This window comes from Cyprinus carpio, chromosome B9, assembly GCF_018340385.1.
Source record: "Cyprinus carpio isolate SPL01 chromosome B9, ASM1834038v1, whole genome shotgun sequence".
Lineage (NCBI taxonomy): Eukaryota > Metazoa > Chordata > Actinopteri > Cypriniformes > Cyprinidae > Cyprinus > Cyprinus carpio.
Window position 1 is genome coordinate 16,318,120 of NC_056605.1, and position 21,809 is coordinate 16,339,928.

At 38.9% G+C, this 21,809-nt stretch overlaps 1 protein-coding gene across 1 annotated transcript; it reads right to left on the bottom strand.

Annotated features, from left to right (window-relative positions):
* Positions 1-1,280: 1,280 nt before the first annotated feature.
* Positions 1,281-18,553, bottom strand: efnb2a (ephrin-B2a). Its single transcript, XM_019124044.2, has 5 exons — positions 17,655-18,553; positions 11,504-11,787; positions 6,533-6,625; positions 6,013-6,120; positions 1,281-4,669 (listed from the first exon to the last, which is right to left on the bottom strand). The coding sequence occupies exons 1-5, from the start codon at positions 17,765-17,767 to the stop codon at positions 4,266-4,268; spliced, it is 1,002 nt and encodes a 333-aa protein (XP_018979589.1). The 5' UTR covers positions 17,768-18,553; the 3' UTR covers positions 1,281-4,265.
* Positions 18,554-21,809: the final 3,256 nt, after the last annotated feature.

The following is a 21,809-nucleotide window of genomic DNA, read 5'->3' on the forward strand; positions in this document are numbered from 1 at the left end:
GTGGGGTCTGATTCATTAACTTTTCTTTTTTTCTTTTTTTTTTAGTGAATCAAAACTTACTGTGCAGCCATCGTAGTCTGAATTATGAACACATGTATATGAGCCAGTTCTTTTTAGTGACAAGTGTGATTGATTCACAAACTCTTTTAAGACTGTTCTTGTTAGTGAATCAAAAAACACTTTGTGCCCTATTTATGAACAATTGGCCATTCATTCATTGAATCAATTAATAAATCAATCAAAAAGACATTTTATAGACTTTCTGCTTTCTAGAGCTACTCTTTCTGGTGTTTATAAGTCCAAAAAAGGAAATGTTCATGGGTTCACAATTTTATGATAATTGTACACATTTACACTGAAATATGTCCAAATGAATCAAGTCGATACCTTGCGCTAAACTGGCTTTTTATTTTTTATTTTTTTAAGAAGATTATGAAGCCCTCTGAACTTCTTGAACCCTTTGCTTAATTTTGTGGTTAAGTAGATTGATCTAAAGTTGTACCACAATATTATTAACTGCTTTTGAACCAACCCCAAATGTGTCTGGGCAGGTTTTCATTCATGAATATCAGACAGAGTTCATTCACTTTAGGAAAGATGGTAAAAAAAAAAAAAATAATAATAATAATAATGCTAATTGTAAACGGATGAACTCTGTCACCTGACACAACCGCATGAAATAAACATAAAAGAGAACTGAAAGTTCCATAGGAAAAACATTTTATTGAAAAACATGTTCAGTTTGTAACAGACTGGTGGAATGTGTGCCATTTCATTTCTATGACTTTATAAGGTTGCGCGTTCTGACCAGATCTTACTGCGAGAGAAGGATGGGCACATGGGCCATCAGGGAAACGATAGTTACAGAAAGATAACAGGAAGTTGGGGAAAAACTCAAATGATAATACTGAGGTTGCGTACAAACGGTAGAAAAAAATCCAACAGAAAAAAAGCAAAAACAAAAAACTAATTAAATAAATATCTATGGTACACATGTATGGCACAAATATGCAGCAAGCAGTCAGTTTGGCAATTCTCTATCTCATTTTCATTTTTAAACCAGATCACCATGGGAACAGTGCAAAAGGGTTGAGTGGGAGGGGTCTGACGAGTGCTAGCTAAAATACATAGCAAAAAATTCCAATTCTATACAAAACATCTTACTTAAGAGTTTATAAAAAACGATTTATTGGGTTCGTCGTCAATATTTACACAAGTTATTTACCAAAAAAATTAGTATGCTCTCTTTTAACTGAAGTGATTCATGTTTTTTTTTTTCATAACTTTTTTTATTTGCTAGAAATGTGAGAATAAGGCTATCGTAACAACCGGGGATCCATATACAATACAAACAATAACGTATTTACAGCCTCTCACCTACAGATGTACGGTGCAAAAACTAGAGTCTCGTGAACTCAGGGTGACCATACAAGCAAGGCATTTTACAGTGGCCCGAAGACACTTCTCCCAGCGCTTCGCAAACCTTCCGCCCACATCGGTGCAACATCTTACGCTACTAGTTGAGTCCTACCGTTCCTAAAATGTTATGGGAACGTTTGCAAGCTGCTTTTCAGGACAGTGTCTTCGGATTCAAAGAAACTAAGGAGATTGTCATATTTAGCCCATATGGGACAGCAACCGAACAGCAATATGTTTGTAGTTTTTGTAGTATGTGTGTCTTCTAAAGTTTAAAACATCTGTTCAGTCTTCAATATGTATGTGTGTAAGAGTTCATGTTTCACAGTTTACCTCGAACCTACAGCACAAAGTAAAAAATCAAATAATAATAACACACCGGGGTTGTAGTGTTTTCGTATGCTGTATTGTTTCATTTAATTTTCAGTGGTTAAGAACACTTTTCCATAGGTGAACGTATATCATCTTTTTTTTTCTCAATTGTTATAAAAATAAATAAAAATTGCATATTTGCAGATTTTGTGGCCTCTAACAGAGGCACAAAGCTCCGATCACACAAGGCTTGGCTTCTCGGTGAGATTCAAGAACCTCCATGAACAAGTGAAAACATAATGGATGAACAGTTAATGTGCGACTATGGGGATCCACAGTCAGTTTGTGGACATTTTCAACTCTCAAACGATTTCGATTTCAACGTAAGAAACAAATGAAGATAACTGTCTGCAGGCTGGCATTGCTTACTAAAACTTTCGTACGAATGACGACAAAAAATTCCAGTTCCAAAATCCTGCGGGTTGTGGGATACTCTGGCCTCTGCTCGCGGCTTCCTCTCTAAAACGCACGCTAAGTCCACTTGTGACCTCCATCGATCATAATGTGTTTTTTTTTCCCCCTCCAGAAACTTCCCACAATTTGAGCCTGAAAGATCTCATTTCATGCAATTTACTACATTTAGCCTGCGCTCGTTCTCATCTGGTATGCTCGCTAACCCACGTCTACTGCTCTCCTTCCAGATTAAGGGGCCTAATTTCAACCCAGAGCACATCTGAGCTTCATCAACAGAGACAGGCAGGCCGGAGAAGTTGGTTTAGCCAGGACTCTGTTAGACGTCCTTTGGTCCGTTTCTGGCCCTTCCCTCTCATTCCTTTCGGCTATTTTAAAACCCAACATGCTGTTTTCCCTGAGGGCTCCTTCCAATGCCGCCCCTTCCCTGGCCATGAGCGCATGTGCTTTTTGTGCGGGTATGTGTGTGTTTGTGGTCGAAAGGCAGCTATTCGTGTAGGGATCGATAGAAAAAAACAAATGGCGAAATGGAGAAATATCTGTTACGAAAAGGAAAACTTGAAGCTTGTATAATCGCTGTAAATTATTAATATTCTTGCTGTCTCACACCAACCTGTCTGTACGCTAGCATAAATAAAGTCTACGTGCACTCCTTCCAACCGTTTTCATCTACCACTAAACAAATCCATAAAGAAACGCTAATTAAATCTTTTGTTTCATTTCAACTAAACAATTAGATCTTCATGTCCCTGTGCTTCTGAGCAAAAACGTAGAGCACCAGTTCCTCTCTTCCACAATCTGCACTGGCCACTGGTGAGGGAGAATGTGTGTGTGTCTGTGTGTGATGGCAGAAATACTAGAAAAACAGGAACTTCTGCAGCGACATGCCTGGGTAAGGTGGCCATTTTGTTTCAAAAATGACAGATTTTGCTAATAAGCCTTGAGTGATTCTCTCCCTGCTCTCTCTCTTAATGTGTTTTCTTGAGTTTGTACTCCATGTGGGAAAAGTGGTGAGGCTTTCAAAGTGCTGCTAAAGTGTTCAAGTGGGTCCTCCACCTTCCCAGCAGGCAACAGGACAGCAACTGTACCAAACATCGACATTCTTTCCTTCCTTCTTTCTCTCTCTGTGTCTCATTTTTCCAGCCCTGGCAGCAGACGTATACAAAATGAAATGTGTGTATGTGTCTTCCACGCTACTAAACAGCACATAAACCAGCACAAAAGGATCTCTACAACGATACCTATTAGTCTTCTACCAAACGAATCTGCAAGTGGACTGCACTGGGAATGACAGAAAGAAATGCAAGTAAGACGCATGACCATACAAAAAGACTTCAAGTAAACATTGTGAGTCATTTTGTAGAGGTGAGCAAATGAGGAGAGCTAACGTAAATGAAAACAGTACGAGTGAACGTGCAAAAACAGATTATGTCCATTCAAATGTCCAACAGTAGGCTCCTGAGAGCTTCCCGCTTCATTGATAAATCCACTTCCTGTAGCTCTGGCCAATAGGCTGCATTCACTTCCTGTTTCGAGATGGATCAGCCAATCGGCCAAGCTAAATAAACAGCTCAAGTTCATATTTCTTGCTGTGCGATACTGTCACGTCACTTCTCTTCTCCATCTCCATGTGTTGTGTCTTTAAGGGAGATAATGTAGTAGAAAAAAGAGGCAGAATTATTGTCTTGACCTCTCTTTTCACAGCCACCCTCTCAACCCCCTTCTCCCCCGCTCGTCTGATTCACACACGCTCCTTCGTACACACACTATAGTATCCGTTATAGTGCACGTCAATCTCCCGAAGGGTTTCTGTTTTCTTTTTGTAATTCTTTTGTTTTGTTTGATTCGTTTTTGCAGGTGCAAGAGCAGCGAATCAGGAGTGTCACTCCACCATCAGCAACATCTATACTGAGAGTAATAATCAGGAATATTGTAAAATAAACAAGAACAGCAAAAAAAATAAGAGGGGGCAGGACGAGGGTGAGCTCAGGCGTCAATGCCGCCCACGGGGGGTTCACCGAGGGGCATGTGGGGGGTTAGAGTTAAAACGTCCGAAAGAAGCTTTTTCACACTTTATAATAGATGTTTGCTGGGCTTTGGGGCGGCATTTCCTGTACGATGTAAACGGGGTGTCCGTAATCGCCGCTCACTTTCTCGTAATGCGGGCAGAAGACGCTGTCAGCAGTCCGCAGCGGGATGATGATGTCGCTAGGCTCCGAGCCGTTGTTGTTGCCGCCGCTGCCGCCCCTCTTGGGCGTGGCTAATGTACTGAGGGACAGTGTGGTTGCGTGCTGAGGCGAGTGTTTGCGATGGCGTCGTCGATACTTCAGCAGGAGGAATACGAGCATGATGATGATGATGATGACAATGACGCTGGCTGAGGCGATGCAGGCAAACAGGGCAACCTCTGAGCCGATGACAGATGACGATTTATTTCCATCTCCCTTCTCTTCACCTTGATGAGCTGCATCTATGTGGGAAAAAACAACATAAAGTTAGTAAAAAAAGCTAGTATTAAGGACTGTTCACTATAAAAATTGATATAACTATAACAATTCATGATAACTACAATAGTTTAACATTGGTCTAGGGGTGTGCGATATGACGATTTTTGATCATGGACGATTAAAAAGTCTCTGCTTTTGAAGAAATATCGTAGTATCGTCCTACAGCGCCACATACATTCATAGAGTTACACTCATAGCAAGACACTGCACATATTCACAATCAAAAAAGTACATTATTTGAGTGTGCTTTAAAGCCTTGCCGGTTAAACATTTCGTTCGCGTGTTGTTCTAACGTGCTGTTCTAAACGGATTCTATATTTTGTTATCTTGAAAGGCTTTGTTTTTTAAATAGGGTAATTATTTTAGCTGTACTGCTTAGACAACTTGCAAAATAGTAAAACCAACATGACAAAGAATTGAGAATCGTGCTATTACTGAAAAATAAATCGTGATATGATATTTTTGCCATATCGCCCACCCCTACATTGGTCTGAATGCTAATATATAATTATAGTTATCTTTTTTAGTTATCGTTCTTGGTGTGAACAGGCTTTCAGACTAGAATGGAAATGGCATACTCATGAGCAATTAAAAAGATGCCTTGACATCTTTTATGTATGGTGAAATAAATTTACATGTATTTAATTAGCATGCGCTTTTATCTAAAGCAACTTCCAAAGGAGAGAAAACACAAGCGATTGATCATAAAAGAGCCGACGGTATTAGCAGGGCCGTGAAAACAAATTTAAAGAAGAAACCAGAGTACAAATCTTGAGTAGTAGCGTAAGTGCTCTAGAGAAAAGAAAGATAATTTTTAATAAGAAGTGCCTTTATCTTAACGGATTAAATGAATTAGTTATGTGCTTGTGGAAGCCGTCAGTTTTCAGTACTCTCAAAAACGTGTATTAGGATAGATAACGTATGTGGTCGTGGAAAGCTGTGGACAGAGTGACCTCACACAGCTTTGGACTCCAGTGAGTTTGTCTGGCGGAACAGATGAGCTGCTAACGCTCACACTCAGGATGTTTTACAAGTGGATTATTGTACCTAAGACACTCCACTCTAATGATTTTGATGTCCATATGCTTCTACGTAGAAGCTGAATTTTACAGCGAATGCGTCTGTCTTGCTCTGTCACATTAACGTTTGCTTGTCAGATGGATTTTATGAGAACGAATCAGCGTGCATGTCGTTGTGACAGAGGACTGGCGCTTGCTCAGCAAAAAAGGGATTTAAAAGCAGAGAGAATGATGAATCAGTGAGCTTCCCCTTATAGGTGTGTGAGGTGATAAAGTGTGTGACGTACCAGGCTTGTCAAGTACTTCATTCGATTTGGTGTCCTTGCCCCCTATGTCGGGGTGTTTGGGAGGGTAACTGGTGGGGTATTCTTTGGGGGAAATGGGATCAGAGGGGTCTGCAAAACACAGATAAGAAACACATTCATCACTCTGATATATGTATGCATTTTCATGTGGAGAGCTATTACTTTCATGCTGCTCAGCGAAATAAAAGTTTGCGTGTGTGACTGATAGCGACCATGAGAGTGTGTGTGTGTGTGTGTGTTCGTCATTAAAACACAAGCAGCCATGATTAATCTAGTGACCTTCAGCTTGTGTCTGTATATTTGTGAAAGAGCGAGAAATTCAGAGGCTTGTGTTGGTGGGTGTGGCCTATGATAATTACTACAGATGTCACTGGTGAGGTGATTTATGAATAATCATCATTAATTACAGCACAGGGTCTGCAGCAGGTTCGAAGGGCTTTACTATTGTTCTACACCCTATTAGACACCCACATACACACATGACAGTGAAACGATTACTCACTTTGTCCAACCTTCATGATGATTTTCATTGACTTGGTTTTACACACCCCTCCTTCCTGATTATCCAGCCCTTCCATCGTTCCATTAGATGTAGCTGAAACACAATGCCATAAACAAGAACTTTAGCAACATGATATCAACATGTGTTGCTATTATATATGCAAACTCATAACTGAAACTGATCAAAGATATCTAGGTGATGTAACTGGGACCAATGAATATTCATGTAGTCAAGTTTCAGTGTAGAACCTTCATAATTCATGTAACCAAACTTTTATTTGCCATTTATGAACTTAATTTTTTGTGTTTGTTTGTTTTGTTGATGAAATGGTCAGGAGGACCCCTGTTGAAAGTGTGCCTTTGCTCTTTAACAATTCAACAGGAAATAAGAAGGATTAAAGGAATAATAAAAAGCTGATTTTCTTCACCAGTGATGCAAAGGCCTCCAGCACCAGGAGTGATTGTTAATAATTTAGCGAATAAGGCACGGAGAGAGAGCACTATTAATGAATGTGAGGTTTGGAGTGTGTTTAAGAGCGTGTAACACTTTAGCCACAGCAGATGTTGTCAAGAAACAAGTGAATGTGAGGAAAATAGACTAAATAATAATAATATTAAAATAACAATCCTCTCGTTTTTGAGTACACGTTGGACTGGCTTAAAAAATGAAGTGAGGAAAACGGTAACACTTTAATATAGGGAACAATTTTCACGATTAGCTACTTGCTTATTAACATGGCCTATTATTATCATATTGTTTGCTTATTAGTGCTTATAAAGCACATATTGTGCATGACCATATTCTACATCCCTAATCCTACCCAAAACCTAAACCTAACAACTACCTTACCAACGAGTAATAAGCTGCAAATTAGTAGTTTATTGAGGCAAAAGTTGTAGTTAATGGTTTGGTAATAGTGAGAATAGGACCTTAAAATAGTGTGACCAGGAAAACTAGTTTTCTTGCAATTCGACTTTACAATAAAATGAATTTGAACTTAATTAAGCCATATGCCGTCATTATCTGTTGCTAAACAAACTATCAGCAGTATTCTGGCCATTGGTCCCACGTGTCCCGTGGGCTTTTAACCGAACAATGCAGCTATGCCATGTGCGTGTGTGTGCGTGTGTGTCCACGCCCGGCAGGCTTGCGGTCTATTGGGTCAGTAACACAGAGCTAACGAGCTGCCAAGGGCTTAACGTCTGGTCAGCGTCCAGAACAATGTGGCCTGCATTCAGAGAGAGAGAGAAAGAGACGGGGGAGGGCGGTGATGTTGGAGTCTATGAGGCGCCTGTCCCCCCATCATCACATTTTTTTTCCCCCGATGCTGCCGAGGATGGAGTGTGAGTGAGTTATGTGTGTGCCATGTGACGGATCCTTCTGATTCTACTTTTCTTCTTGATCTGTTTGTTAGGACTTCAGTATGACACCATCTGACTCTCTTTGTTGCTTCTTTAACCTGTGGCTTTGTAGTGTTGAGAAGAACACAAGCACATTACATGTAAAGCTCCTTAAACGCTTGCGTGCCTTCCATAAACCTGGCAATTGAGCCTAAACATCCATGCATTAAAGCAAACACATAATCACATGATGATTTCACATTCCAGGACAACAGTCACATGACACATGCGGTTCATTTAGTTTTATTTTGAGTGAGGAGTTGATTAGAATACAAAGACACTTTTGAAGCACTTCTTCATAGATGAGTTTAAGTGAAAGAATGTTTGACTTTGAACCGACAGACCGGCTGGCAAAGAGTATTTGTGTGTGGGACAGGTTTGGCCTACATTGTGAAGGGCAAATTTCCCCAGGAAAGCCTGAAACCTACTTTGTGGAGATATAAATAAGCTAAATACTTTAACTAAAAATGTTAGTTAAATGTCAGGAAAAATGTTCCAGAAAATATTTTTAAAAAATCATTAGAGCAGTATAAAAACAATAGAGGTCAATGGAAGGTGCCCACCTTAACAGAAAATTGCGTACTGTTAATATAGTTAAATAACTAAAAACCTCCCTTTGGCGCCGTCCTCAGTTGGAAAAAGAATCATAAATAAAATATTAGTAAAATATAATATTAAATAAATCTATTTTCATTCTAAAATGGAAAAGGTTAGTCTGCAGTATGTATTGTATATGTGATAGACTAGGTTATGCCCCCAGCTAGATAAATGTGTCTGTGTACTACATGAGGACACAAAAACTCAATACTGACACCAATACCTGTTTGCTGAAACCCTATCAAGCTCAAACAGGCTGCGAGGTATGTAAAGTCCTGCCATGGCAAAAGGGCAACCAGTGGGACAGACTGGAAAACGACACTTTTTGCATAGTATTATTCTGAAACAAAATGATTTTTATAATAATAATAATAATAATAATAATAATAATAATAATAATAATAATAATAATAATTAGATTAGTAGTTGAACGTGAATGTGAATGTGAGCTGTAGCTGTTGTTGTGGAGTTTGACCTGATCAACATGGCGTCAGGGTCACAGTGTGGTGAACAGCACTCAGGCCAATAATGAGAGCTGACACACAACAATACACACACACAAACATTGCACATCTACTCTAATAAGATATGGCACGGCACCTCGAAAAGCCCTCACTGGCTTTAAACAAAGCCAAACAACATCTCTCTCTCTTTATATCTCTCTTTCAAAGTCAGCAATGCTTCATTGGCATGATTATTAACGTTTATAATACTGACAAAGCATATGAAAAACAGAAACTACAACAAATAAAATAAAGAAAAAACGAAGCGGAAAAAAATGAAGGTTAAAAATAGAATACAATGGAAATGAATTTCAACTCTATATATGATTTAATGTTATAAATCACTTATCACTTATCAGTAATATATGTTCATCATCGTTGGGTGTCTAAAGACATGCTCACCCTCAGGCAATCGCATGCTGTTACATTACATAACTAGTTGCTAAGGGGCACTGTTTTCATTTTTCATCATATGTCAGTAAGGGGAAGTCTGAAAAAAACTAATTCAGAGAATGTGAAATTGTTTTTCTCCGAACCTGCAACTGAAATACCTGCTAAATGTTTCTGCCAATCCCAGGACACACACGACTTTGAAGAATAAGCAGTCATAGACTCCGTCCTAATTAAAAATGATGAAACAATAATTAAAACTGTGGATGTAAACCAGTTACATTCAGCTTTTTAAGCACTACTTGCTTTATGCTACCAATTAACTATTATTCTATTCTTAAGGGACAGAATTTCTGAACGCATCTTTTAAGATTTACATAGACGTAGTTTGTCTCTGCTTCATTCATTTGATTTAATCTTTCTGCAGATTGTATTCTTTTTTATGAAACATTCTTGCTCTCTCTAACTCTCTCGCTCTCGTGCCATATTTAGATCATGTATCTCTCTTCTGGCTCCCGGCTCGAGGGAAATCTGTCAGACCAGATCACATCAAGCTCACATTCACACACAAACACACACAATCATATCAGAGTCATCCGAATCAGGCTGCATATGAACAATAGAAGAGCCTTTTGATAGTTTGGCCAGCACACACCAATACACACCAGGCCTCAACAATAAAGCAATAAATTCTATTACATTCTATTTTAATGTCATTTATTTCTATGATGGCAAAGCTAAAGTTCCAGCAGCCATTTCTACAGTCTTCTGTGTCACATGATCCTTCAGAAATTATTCTAATATGTGATTAGGTGCTGAAGAAACATTTTTATTAATGTTAAAAACAGCTGTGATGCATAATAGTTTTGGAAACCATTACACATTTTATTTTCAGGATTCTTTGATCAACAGAATATCCAAAATAAAAAAATATTTTTTTTTTTTGGAAAGAAGGCTTTAATGTTTAATGAACAATATGTATATAATTTTCTGACACATATTAAAATATGTTCATCAAAAATAGCTGCTTATGGTATTTATGTGAAAATGTTGTCAGGCCAAGTAAAAACCTATTCGATTGGCCTAAAGAAAAAAAATCCTCATTGTTGAGTCCTGCGTCACTGTTGACGTTTGGCTTGCTGAACACGTTTATAAGGGATTGAAATCATCTGATTGGTTTCTAAGCAGATCCAATTGATAAAGACAGAGTGATTAAACTGAGCTATTAGGATTAAACTTTTTAATTAATGACTTATCGAATAACCCCCCCCAACCACGCACAGCAGTCATACGTCTCTGCACTTCACAACTCCACACACACACACGACTCCAGCTGTACACCAGGGCAATTATCATCTACAATGCAGCAAAATGAACTCATTTCTCTTTCTCCACCTCCTTCTTCTCTCTTTTACTTTTCTCTCCACAAATTAGAGTCGCTTAAGAGAGACTGAGAGAGAGCAAAATAAAGGAGGAGAGAATTTGCCCAGAACTGCAAAATTGGATTTTCTCCTTATGCTGGAAGTGAACTCTCATTGTTAGCGAGAGCGAGAGAATGGCTCAGGTCTGGGCAATGAGATTGACGCTGTGTATCAAAGCAGTCTGTGTGTGTGCCTTATTCCATTTGGTAGATCCCCGCGTTCCTCTTCCACCCCACCCGCTGTTTATACAGCTTGCTTTGAGCCTGAACTGTATGTTCTGAGGCCAGGTGAGCTGTTATTGTTCTCGCAATTTTGAAAATTCAACCCACATGCAAAACCAAACCATACAAAGCGAATACGAGAAGTCGTTTTTGTTTGTGTACATACGCGTTCATGGTCAAATGCCACACACAAACAGAAACTTTCCATCTCTGTAACTCTGAACTAACAACCATTTCAGCCGATGTAAACAAACACTAGCAAATGTGGTATAAATGTGTTATTATTTGCACCACGACTCACTAAAACATTGCTAATGTAGTTCACCGCGCAACGTCAACATTTCCCGATACTTAAAACCACATAAACAAACCCAAGAAAATGTAATTGACCAGAACGGTGAGGCAAGAGTGGTTTACAGATATCTGCTGTCATACTCACAGATAATGTAGTAGTCTTTCCCCCTGAAGAACTCCAGGCCCCAAAGGTTTGGGCTGAACTCCTGGAATTTGAGGGTGAATTTGACGTCCTGGTCCGGTTTGACGCAGTTGAGTAGAGGCGTGTCTGCCTTTGTGACCTGACAGGACTTTAGCTGTTCCAGAGGAACCATATAGAGTTTATAATACTCCACTCCTTCTGTTGAGCCGCCCTCCATGCGTGGGCAAACTATGTCCATCTTATCCCCGATCTGTGGATACAGCACCAGACCCTGTCCTGGCACGAACCTTTGAGAGAAAGACAGAGGCAAAGAGAGAGTGAGACACATTATAAACGATAAATCATATTCAAACCGCTCTCAGGATCAAAAATATGCTGGATCGTGAAGCATAGTGTTGATCAATAATTAAAAAAGAGGGCGATCAATTATTTAGCACCGATTATAAAGGATAAAACGGGTTCTAAAGAACTATCTGGATCATAAAAACGTAGGAGAATAACTGAAACGATCCTAAACTGCATGCGCAAGTGTTTTTAAGTTGCTTTATGAGAAACCAGAAAAGAAAATGGAGCAGCTAGATTGAGACAAAGGTGTTGACTCACAGCTCATACTCAAGAATAAAGGCAAATAGTCTCTCTGATGCCAAGCGCTGTGAAAAGAAAATGATGTCATGAGAAATAAGGAGGAAAAGCGCAGAAGCTCACATCAGGCGACGCTCCCAGCCATCTGCCTCGAGGGACTAAAACAGGAGTAGCTGGGAAAACTGCTCTGCTGTGTGTGTGTGTGCGTTTGACGTGCAGCGGGGTAGCTGTCAGGACTATCTGTACGACAGATCTAGCCACGCAAATCCTCTCGAGCCGAACACTGGATCGCTATCTCGCTCGTGTCTTATCGCTACGCAAGCTTATTTAAAAAGCCAAGAACAGTTTGCTCGCATTTGTGTGCATGTGTTTGAATATTTGCCATGGGATCGTTCAAAAGAAGAGGGCGAGACTCGTAAATTCCCAGAGTAAAACATGTTCACACCTTAAAAGTTTATACACACACCTACACAACCACAAATCTGCTCTGTTTTCCCAAATAGTAAAATGCTAAACATTTTTAAAAAATACATTTTTTTTTTAAAGTGATGCCAATGAAGAACTATTCTGGGTTCAGTGAACATATTTTTTGGTATGAAAAACATTTGAATAATCTGAAGAACCTGTTTTCCATTATAAAGAATCTTTTGTGCATTGGAAACATTCTGCGGATGTTAAACGTTATTCATGAAGCCATTAATACCAATAAAGAATCTTTACATTCATCATATATATATATATATATATATATATATATATATATACATATATATATATATATATATACCACATGCTAATTCTATTAACCTCTATTTAAATAAGCAAATACAATTGAGCAGTGAAATGGATAGATATGGCATATGCAGCATGCTAGTTGCTATATACATTGCTGCAGCCCACAGTCAGTCATTATCCTAAACCACAGGGCATACTAGGTCACCCCGCAGCCCATTCGCACACATTCTCCTATTAAAAGGGTGTTTTACGTGTCTGTATTTTACAGGAGCTGCTGTTAAAACAGTCTAGTTTTAGTTTTGAGTAGGGAGCGGGATGTAAAAGTGGGGGGTAGTTGAACAAATAAAGCCAGAGGTCACACTCATGTTTGTAAATGGCTTTAATCCTTGTCTAAAAGACACACTTTAACCCCCCAACCTTAGCCTTGGTGATTCTCCCAGTGGTCGTAAATATTCTGGGACATGTGAATGTGAAAAAGAAAAGGATGACAGAATAAGGGTTTGCACACGTTTAACACAGACCGCTCATTCTGTTAACAAGACTGCAGCTGCACACAGAGAAGCCATTAAGTCGGAAAAGACGTGCGTCTGTGTAAGAGCGAACGGTCAGGACATGTGCAGTACATCTAAGAAGACACGGCTGTGCCACTTGAGGACGTTTCTCCATAATTTTATTTGTGATCCACATTTTTTCCCTCTTATATCTCTGTTTTTATACTCACAAAGCATCTGTTTTATCTTTTCTTTTGTCTTCTTCCCACTGACGCATTCACTTGTGCTCAGGCTGAAATATTCATTTTTGGCAGCCTTTCTAAAAGCACTTCAAAATGAAGCCATTTAAATAAACTTGCTCGTAGACATTAAAGCAAAAGAAAAGAGAAACTCACTAACAGCGGTTAATGAGTAGAATACTTTCAGGACTCTCTCTGGCAACTAAGGCATGATATAAACGATAAACCTGAAGCTGAGAAACAGGTGGGCTGGATGGATGTCTGAAAGGCGTTAAAGTGTAAAGGATAAGACATCTGTTTTTTTGTTTTGTTTTTTTGTTTTTTGCTATTGCCCCTTTCATTTATCTTAGGGGTCAAAATACAGATTCATTTGCTTAAACTAAAAAAAAACAAAACAAAAAAACACACGTGTTCCTGATAAACTCTGTTTAAAAATCCCCCAATGTTTTCATATATCTCACTTTCTTCAAATGGAGCTTTTGCATATGAATCTTTGTCCATTAGCTTTCCTCTTTCTTTCTTTTCCCGTGTTAATCTCTAGTTGTGTGGGCCGAGCTGTGACACAGTGACAGCAATAGCCTAATCCCGCCCCGACAGGAACGCAGCGCTTTAACCCGAAGATCTGAAACAACACTGGGCTACGGACACATATGGGCGGAGGGAACTTAAGCTGTTTGACTTTCAATCGTCAGACCAATATGGATGTTCACTGGGCATAGAAAGACGTAGACAGAAAGCACAGGACAAAAGAAATCAACAGACATCTCACGGTTTAATTGCTCCATCATGCTTTGCAACCGAGACCTGCATCGGGTGAGAGGCCAAATCGACCAGACAGGCGCCTTATCCCTTTGTCACCCTATATCCCTTCATTCTGTACTGTTTTCCTCATCTATTCAATCCATAATCCCAAAAAAACCCATCTGCTTTCTCCTAACATTTTAAAGCAACTCAAATGCAATTGAACAATCAACTTGTATGACTAGATGTCACACTTTTCCCTCAGCCCCTTTCCTCTCTCCCAGCGGCAAAACAATCCCACCCGTCTGCTAATATGATGACGACAAATTTGGAAAATGGTTAACTCAACATCTAAATCATAACAGCCTTTCACTAGCAGTCTATTATGACGTTTCTGCACCCCTAAACGCAGAAGGGGGGAAGGGGTAGTTATTATTCATGGCCCACTCGGCCCTCGTTCATTCATGCTGTATCTGCATGTGTATGAAGCCATGGATGTGCCCCCGTCAGAACCCTGCTAAGCGATGTAATCTCCTAATGAAGAGAAGGGGGAACCTACTTTGACTGAAAACGTGTAAAACAGACTGCTTTTGTTTCTCCTCCGACGACAAAATGGATTACCAGAATGAACAAGAAAGACAGGGAGAGAGAGAAAGAGAGAGGGTAAAGGAGTCTTTACATGCCTGACGCATCAAAGGTAAAGCAGTGGAGGGGTAAAAAGTACTGTGCACTGGATTGACACACATTTTTGCAATGGGAAGAAAGAAAAAACAGCTCAGAGACTGAGTCTTATGGTTAAGGCCATAGGTAGTACAGTACAGATTTTAAGCACACCTCTTCTATGATGCAGCACTGATCCTTAAGATGAAGCGCTAGTCAGTATTCACAAACATTATACCTATGGGATTTCTCTCTAATCTTCAGATACTAAGTTGTTATTTTTTTGTTTGAGTATTTGTGTTTCTGAAATGAAAATGGAGTCGATATACGTGATACGTGAGTCAGGTTCTCCTCAGTTCATCTATTATTGAAAAATAAATTCATACCATGAAATAATTGAATGCTAAAGTAAAAAAGAAAGCAAGCAAGAAAGAAAGCAAACGCATGAAAATATATTTGAATGTAACAAGACTCCTGCCATGTCCCAGTGTTTTGCTCTGTTTATCTTGTCAGGTGGTAAAAATGCAGCCGCCAACGATTACAATCAGTGCCATCACCATTCAGTCCTGGGCTACAAAGAACTATACGTTAAACTGCACCAACAGAACGGCAGGAATGTGCGCAGTGAGTGATTCCATGGAACGCCGGCTTGCCTGGGGAGAACGAGGCCTGCATATTTACAGTGACACACACAATAGATACAGTGACACATAATAGAGAGATACAGTGACAGTCTCCATCAATGAAGATGTCACAATAGATATAGGCATGGTGGTGACACGTCACATTCAGTGTCTAAGTAATATACAAATTTAATGATCTAAAAAAAATTGTAATTAGAATTACAAAGTACTCCACAAAAACGTAATTGCATACCAAATACAATTACGCAGTACTTACATATGTAATCACTCAGAAACGTAATCTTTAGTATAAAGTGTAATGAACACGGCCTGCTTAGAACTGTGACAAACTGTGAATAGTCTAAAATACTCTCACACTTAAAGAATTTCCATTTTACTCTACAGTAGCACTTCATGCAATATTTGGGGAAATATAAATATTTAATTTAAACTATAAAAATGTCTATTCACTATAGACATGGCCACAACTTTTACATGACTTTTCATCACTCATCCACGTCAATTAAATTGCCATATTGAATATAGTTAAAACATTAGTAATTTTAATTGTTCAAGTTCCCTATAGACTATTTAAAAAAAAAATGTCTTATAGGAACATTGTGAAAGTAGGTTAAGTGGAGTGGGCCAATGGTCACGAGCACATTCAGCAAAATTAAATCTCTCAATGCAACACGTCATCCTCTTCATTTTTTCCCCTCACGGCAGAATTTCCTACAAATACAGCAACGAACACTCAACTCATTCTTAATAATGCATCCATACGAATCTATTTTCTCTCTCAAGATAATTTAGACCCAACAAAATTAGGATTTTTTTTATTGTTATTTAGCTTTGCGCTTAAATAAACAAGCTCTGTAAAATACACCGAGGATCCTCTCAACAACTCAATCCCAGCGCATCCTGTACAGAGCAAAGCCTTTTAGATCAGTTACACTCTTATTAATTAACGTACTTAAGGACGCTTGCGACTCTGTCAGAGGACTGAAGACAGCCGCTCTTTTACCTGTGTGTGCTAAAGACCGTAATTATCAACACGGGACACCTGTTATGCCGTCTATTCGTGTTGCCCCTTGCCCTGTACATACATGCAGGGGTAAAAGAGATTAGTCTTTCTCTATAAAAATGGGCAGAGAGCGAAAGATGAATTAACGTTATTGAGTTTCTCTCCTCTCGCGCGTGGCACGAGACCCCTTCGGATTCGGCGTTTCTTGATGTTTCGATGTTTTAACGCATGATTCAGCGCCGATGTGCTACGCGTGTGCGCATCTTGACATTTTTACCTCTGACTTCGCAGTCACTGAGGGAAAAAAAGGATTTTAAGAGAACATTTAAGAGAATTATACATGTAATTACGCTGAAGGGCTTCGTCAAGTCTGAAACTTAATACATTATAAATAAATAAATAATAAATAAAAGGTTATATACCACGACCAGGAGAAATAATGAAGACAAGGAAAATGATCATATGTTGAAAACGGTTAGATTGCGATGGTGAGAATTACACAAACATTTTCTGAGGTGAAGGACTTGGGGCCTACGCCGTTCAATAAAACGTTATGCCTCCGCTGGAAATTTAACTAACACTTGTACAGTGAACGTTTGTCTATATTAACACGAAATGTCACTCTTTTGATTTCCCTTAATTGTTTTGTTGAAATAATTTCGTGTCATGAAACAGATCACATCACCGTGAGTAAAAATCCTCTCAAGATTTATGACCTGAGGTCCTGTGGGGCCATTCAAAACTATTATAATAAATTTTTCTTTCTGCCTCAAATTTACAAGTTAGCACGGTGAATTATTAATTAGCCTACTGTAAAATGCTACTAGCAGAATACATTTTTAATATTAATGTTCTAAACCGCTGTGAGTGGAAACAGCGCGTCTCCCGCCTCAGCTCGATGATCCACATCACCTGCTATTAATTTTCATTTACAGAAGAACGCCTTTACACCGTACAAAGCCATCTATCCTGCTTTAGCGTACTTGATTTTACCGACACTTCCAGGGTCTGAACGTTGCTCTAAGTGGGTGAGAGAGGAGGGTTAGTGACGGAGCTTACTTGGTATTCGTCGTGTTCCAGTATATGGAGTCCAGGATGAGCGCGCGGGACAGGTTCACCTTGCACGCGATGACTAGAACTCCAAAGTAATATCTCCACAGAGAGTCGCCCATGGTCCGTTACGACCGTTACGGTCAAATTCCGTTCAGCGGGAATTTCTAGTTAGAAAAAAAGAAAGCGTCTTGTTGGAGTGCTGTTTGTGACAATCCAAACTCAATATCCCCGTCCAGGAGAAAAAGTAAAAAAAGAAAAGAAAAGAAAAAGAAATGCTGAATAGGAGCCCGGTTAGAAGTGAACCATCCCGAAGGGAAGAGCTACTCCTCTATTAGTCCTGCTCAAGATGAGAGAAAGCAGCACCGCGGACAGCAGGCAGTTTCTCATTCGGTAAAATAAACGACTGAGTGGAGCACTCTCCGATCAACCGGCCGTGGGGAGCACGTACATTCCTCACAGGAAGGCGACCCGTGTCGTCGCCGCCGAAGTGCTGGGTGTCCGCGGAGACATGGAAGTTAATCCCCCCGGTGTGGATCATAAACCAAGCAGGTAACGTTACCAATTCCAAATGCGAGGTATTCCGTTCAGGCTGACAAACGAGGGGAAAAACCAACGGAGTTCCCAAAAAAGGAATGAGTTTGGAAAAGATGAGCAAGAATGAATTAATTGCAGCCTATTGGATGAAGCAAAAAATAAGAATGACTAATGACTGAAAATAAAAATAAAATGAAACGATGAAGTCAAATGAAAGTTCTCATGGGTCGCTGTGGAACCCTCGACTGTAGCAGAGAACAGCTGCGGCTCGAGCCCTGCGGGTCCGGACTGAACTGCCGTGCGCGTGAATCGCGGGACTCTCCTCCGTTCTCTGCGCGAAGCTGTACTGCAAGTAGCTGCGAGCGTCTACAACACAGAATATTTGTCAGAGCGAGTTTTTCGCTGACTCCTCCCACCTGCTCTCTCATTGGACAGGTAGCCGTGGAGAGAAACCTGTCAATCAAGCGGTCGCCTGGCGACTGGTCGAGCAATGGGAGAAGAATATATCGGACTTCAGGTCGTCAACCCAGATTTGAGTTCTAGAGGGATTAATAACATTTCTGCATTTCAAAGACAACTCGGGGTAGAATGTGTACATTCGCAGCTGTTACACAAACTACACCGAAAAACACCAAACTGTACTAATAAGTACATAATATACTACCTACATGAATCCTAATCGTGTTAAATCACTACTCTTTCTCTTTCTTATATTTTATAATATCATCGTTCATTTAAACAATTAATTAAATAATTATTATCGTGTCCCACGACACGCACAAAGGTCGATTTCAAGTCCCAAAAATCTTAAAATAAAGGCGTTTATTTAGGTTGAGGTCGACAGAGAGCCGCCTGCTGAATGCGAGAGGGATTCATTCGGCAGTCAACAGCGCCCACTAGCGGCCAACTGAATGCGTGAGTACATCTGACTATACTTCTTACATTAATAACAGGCTCATTATAACAATTTAGCATTATTTTTGTATTTTACTTTGACAAAATATCCAGTCATGAATTTTATTTAATTTAATTCAGAGTATCCACATGGTGATATAGCTTACATTACTCTTATATCATTATAAGAGTACATTACTCTTTGTAAAGTTGATGCAGTTCAGTTTTACTTGTCAAATGCAGTAGGCTACTGTTATCACAAACGCACCAATTTAAATAATATAATTTAAGTAAGAATACTACACTATAGGCTAAGCATAGTCAAAATAAGTAGCCTAACTACAAAAAAAAGAAAGAAAAGGTACAAATATGTTTTATTATATTATATTATGCTATGTTATATTATATTAGGCAATATTATAATATTATATCATGTAGGCTTAATTGCTGGAGAAATAAACAACTTAATTAAATGTATTTTCGCCATGTCCGGCCTTAAGGAAGCAGTAGGATACGGCTAAAACTAAATTAGGACGCAAGTGAAGAAAAAGCATTCACACTTTCCAAAGGCTGTAATTGAATCAGCGTACATTTACTGTTATCGCTGTGTATTGCTCTACTGGTTTAAGAGACCATCAAACGCGCATATTTCACATCGAAGCGATAATTAACATACAGTACACATGCTGAATACACAGACTGAATGATTGCTGTGCATTAATGAAGCGCGTTACATCAAAGAAGCGCCAGTTGCCTGATTACGAAGTCTATATATGCATCTAATGGGTTAGATTAGATTTGTTTTTGTGCTACATGAAGACATATTTTGTCAAAGCACTAAATTGCAAGTGCAAAATTAAAGAGGCAGTCTTACTGTTTTTCAAGCACCACTTACAAAGAGCTCCAAAGGTAATAAATTATTTACTTTATGCAATGGTTGTGTGTTTCTGAGAATGCTCCCACACTACCGAACAAAAGTAAACAATGGGACGAGCTAACACAATTCAAGAAGAAGTCATCCCAACGGGGAAACAAGGAAACAGCAATTTCCTGAACTATCTTAAAAATAACCAACGCAGATGAGACGTCAAGATTTAAAAGCATCCTGGTAAAGAAGTAAACGTGCGATTTTCAGCATATATTCTTTCTTGAATGCTCCATTAGAATGTTACAACAAATATAGTCTAGGTATCAATTTTAACAACATTTATAAATTAACAAATCTTAAACCACGTGCACTGGAATAGCCTAATCATTATAAATACATTTTAAAATGATCAATTAAAGGGAAACATACTATTTTATAAATATTTGTTATTTATAATTAATTTAGTTTTTTTTTTTTTTTCTGACATAAATATTTAAAAGTAGTCTATTGATGCTATCAGTTTAAACATCTCAACCTGAATGTTCCCAAAGTCTCATGACGCTCCGTAAATGAAAAACAAACACCGTTTAACACATTCAAGATAAACTCTGAGCAACTTCTCATCTCTTTGAAATCACTGGATCAGATCTATGTTTATTCAGTTGCACGCGAATAATCTCACGGTCCGTGGGTCCCTCGGAGCGTGATCAAACACAGTAGGTTACACTTACGAGAAAACACACCTGCTGGCTTTCCTACACTCACAAACAATAGCAAAGTATGCGCATTCCGGCCAAACTTTACGCATCGCTTCTGAACTGATCATAACAGCCGTTGTAACTCCTGCCTGGCGCTGAACACTGAATTCATGTCAATAAAAGAATTGTGGAGTCGAGCGCGCGCAGGGCTCGTTATACCAGTCCTTCATCAGTGCGGCATTGTTAAAGCTGACATACTGACTGATAAACACACAAGACTGCATCATGCGGGCTCGTCGAAAAAATCGCACGTCTGTGACAGAAGTGTTTGCCAACATTTCCATTAGCTTCTCACACAGGCCACCTGAGAACCTGAGGCAGCGACCAGAAGTAACCTCGAGCTGAGGAATCAGAAATAAAACCGAAAGGAAGATGAGGTTATAAGTCTTCAACTCAGAAGAAGGGTTAAATTCAATACAGTTACTGGGCCATTTACCGAAATAGGTTGGAAAATGTGATGTTAAAAGTACATTTTAAATATTCTACTATATCAAAAAGTGTTATTAAAGAATATTGTGACATTAAACTAAATATAACTTTATTAAATTATTTGTTGGGATATATAACTAACTTCCAAAAATATCATAAGACTGCAAGGTGTTTATTAGAAAAAATAACTTGGGATATTTCTATTTAAAAAAAAATGTAATAATTTGCTTTCTGTACAACAGCTCAATGCTGTCAATTAACCATAAAGTATGATAAAATTATAAAAAAAATACTTGCGCTTGAAGAGTTGAATGAATTAATGGCGTTTTTGTAATAGAAGTTTTTCATCTTAATTAAAAGGAATTAATGGTAATGGTTTACGCATCTGTTCATGAGAAACACAAAAGACACCCTTTTTCATGGAATGACCTCACTAGACCTTTTAATGAGGGCAGTTTCTTGGGATTAAGTTTTTTTTTTTTTTGCTCTACAAATCCTCCAACACTCATTCTGCACTTGAGATGTTTTGTAAGACAGTTAGTTATATTAAACTATTTAACTTTAATTAGAATCTTGCGAAATCTGACCTTAAAGTGACTATAAAACTGCAAAGGGGGTAGGTGTTTTTTTTTTTTTTTTTTTTTTGTAAATTTAGATTTTACTATAAATATCTTACAA

Excerpts from the sequence above, each read along its gene's own strand:
- efnb2a (XM_019124044.2), bottom strand. The coding sequence starts at position 17,767 with ATGGGCGACTCTCTGTGGAGATATTACTTTGGAGTTCTAGTCATCGCG. Across the intron at positions 6,626-11,503 it reads GAAAGACTACTACATTATCT|CTACATCTAATGGAACGATG; the intron begins GTGAGTATGACA and ends ATTGTGTTTCAG. Across the intron at positions 4,670-6,012 it reads TGAAGTACTTGACAAGCCTG|ATGCAGCTCATCAAGGTGAA; the intron begins GTACGTCACACA and ends TTTCCCACATAG.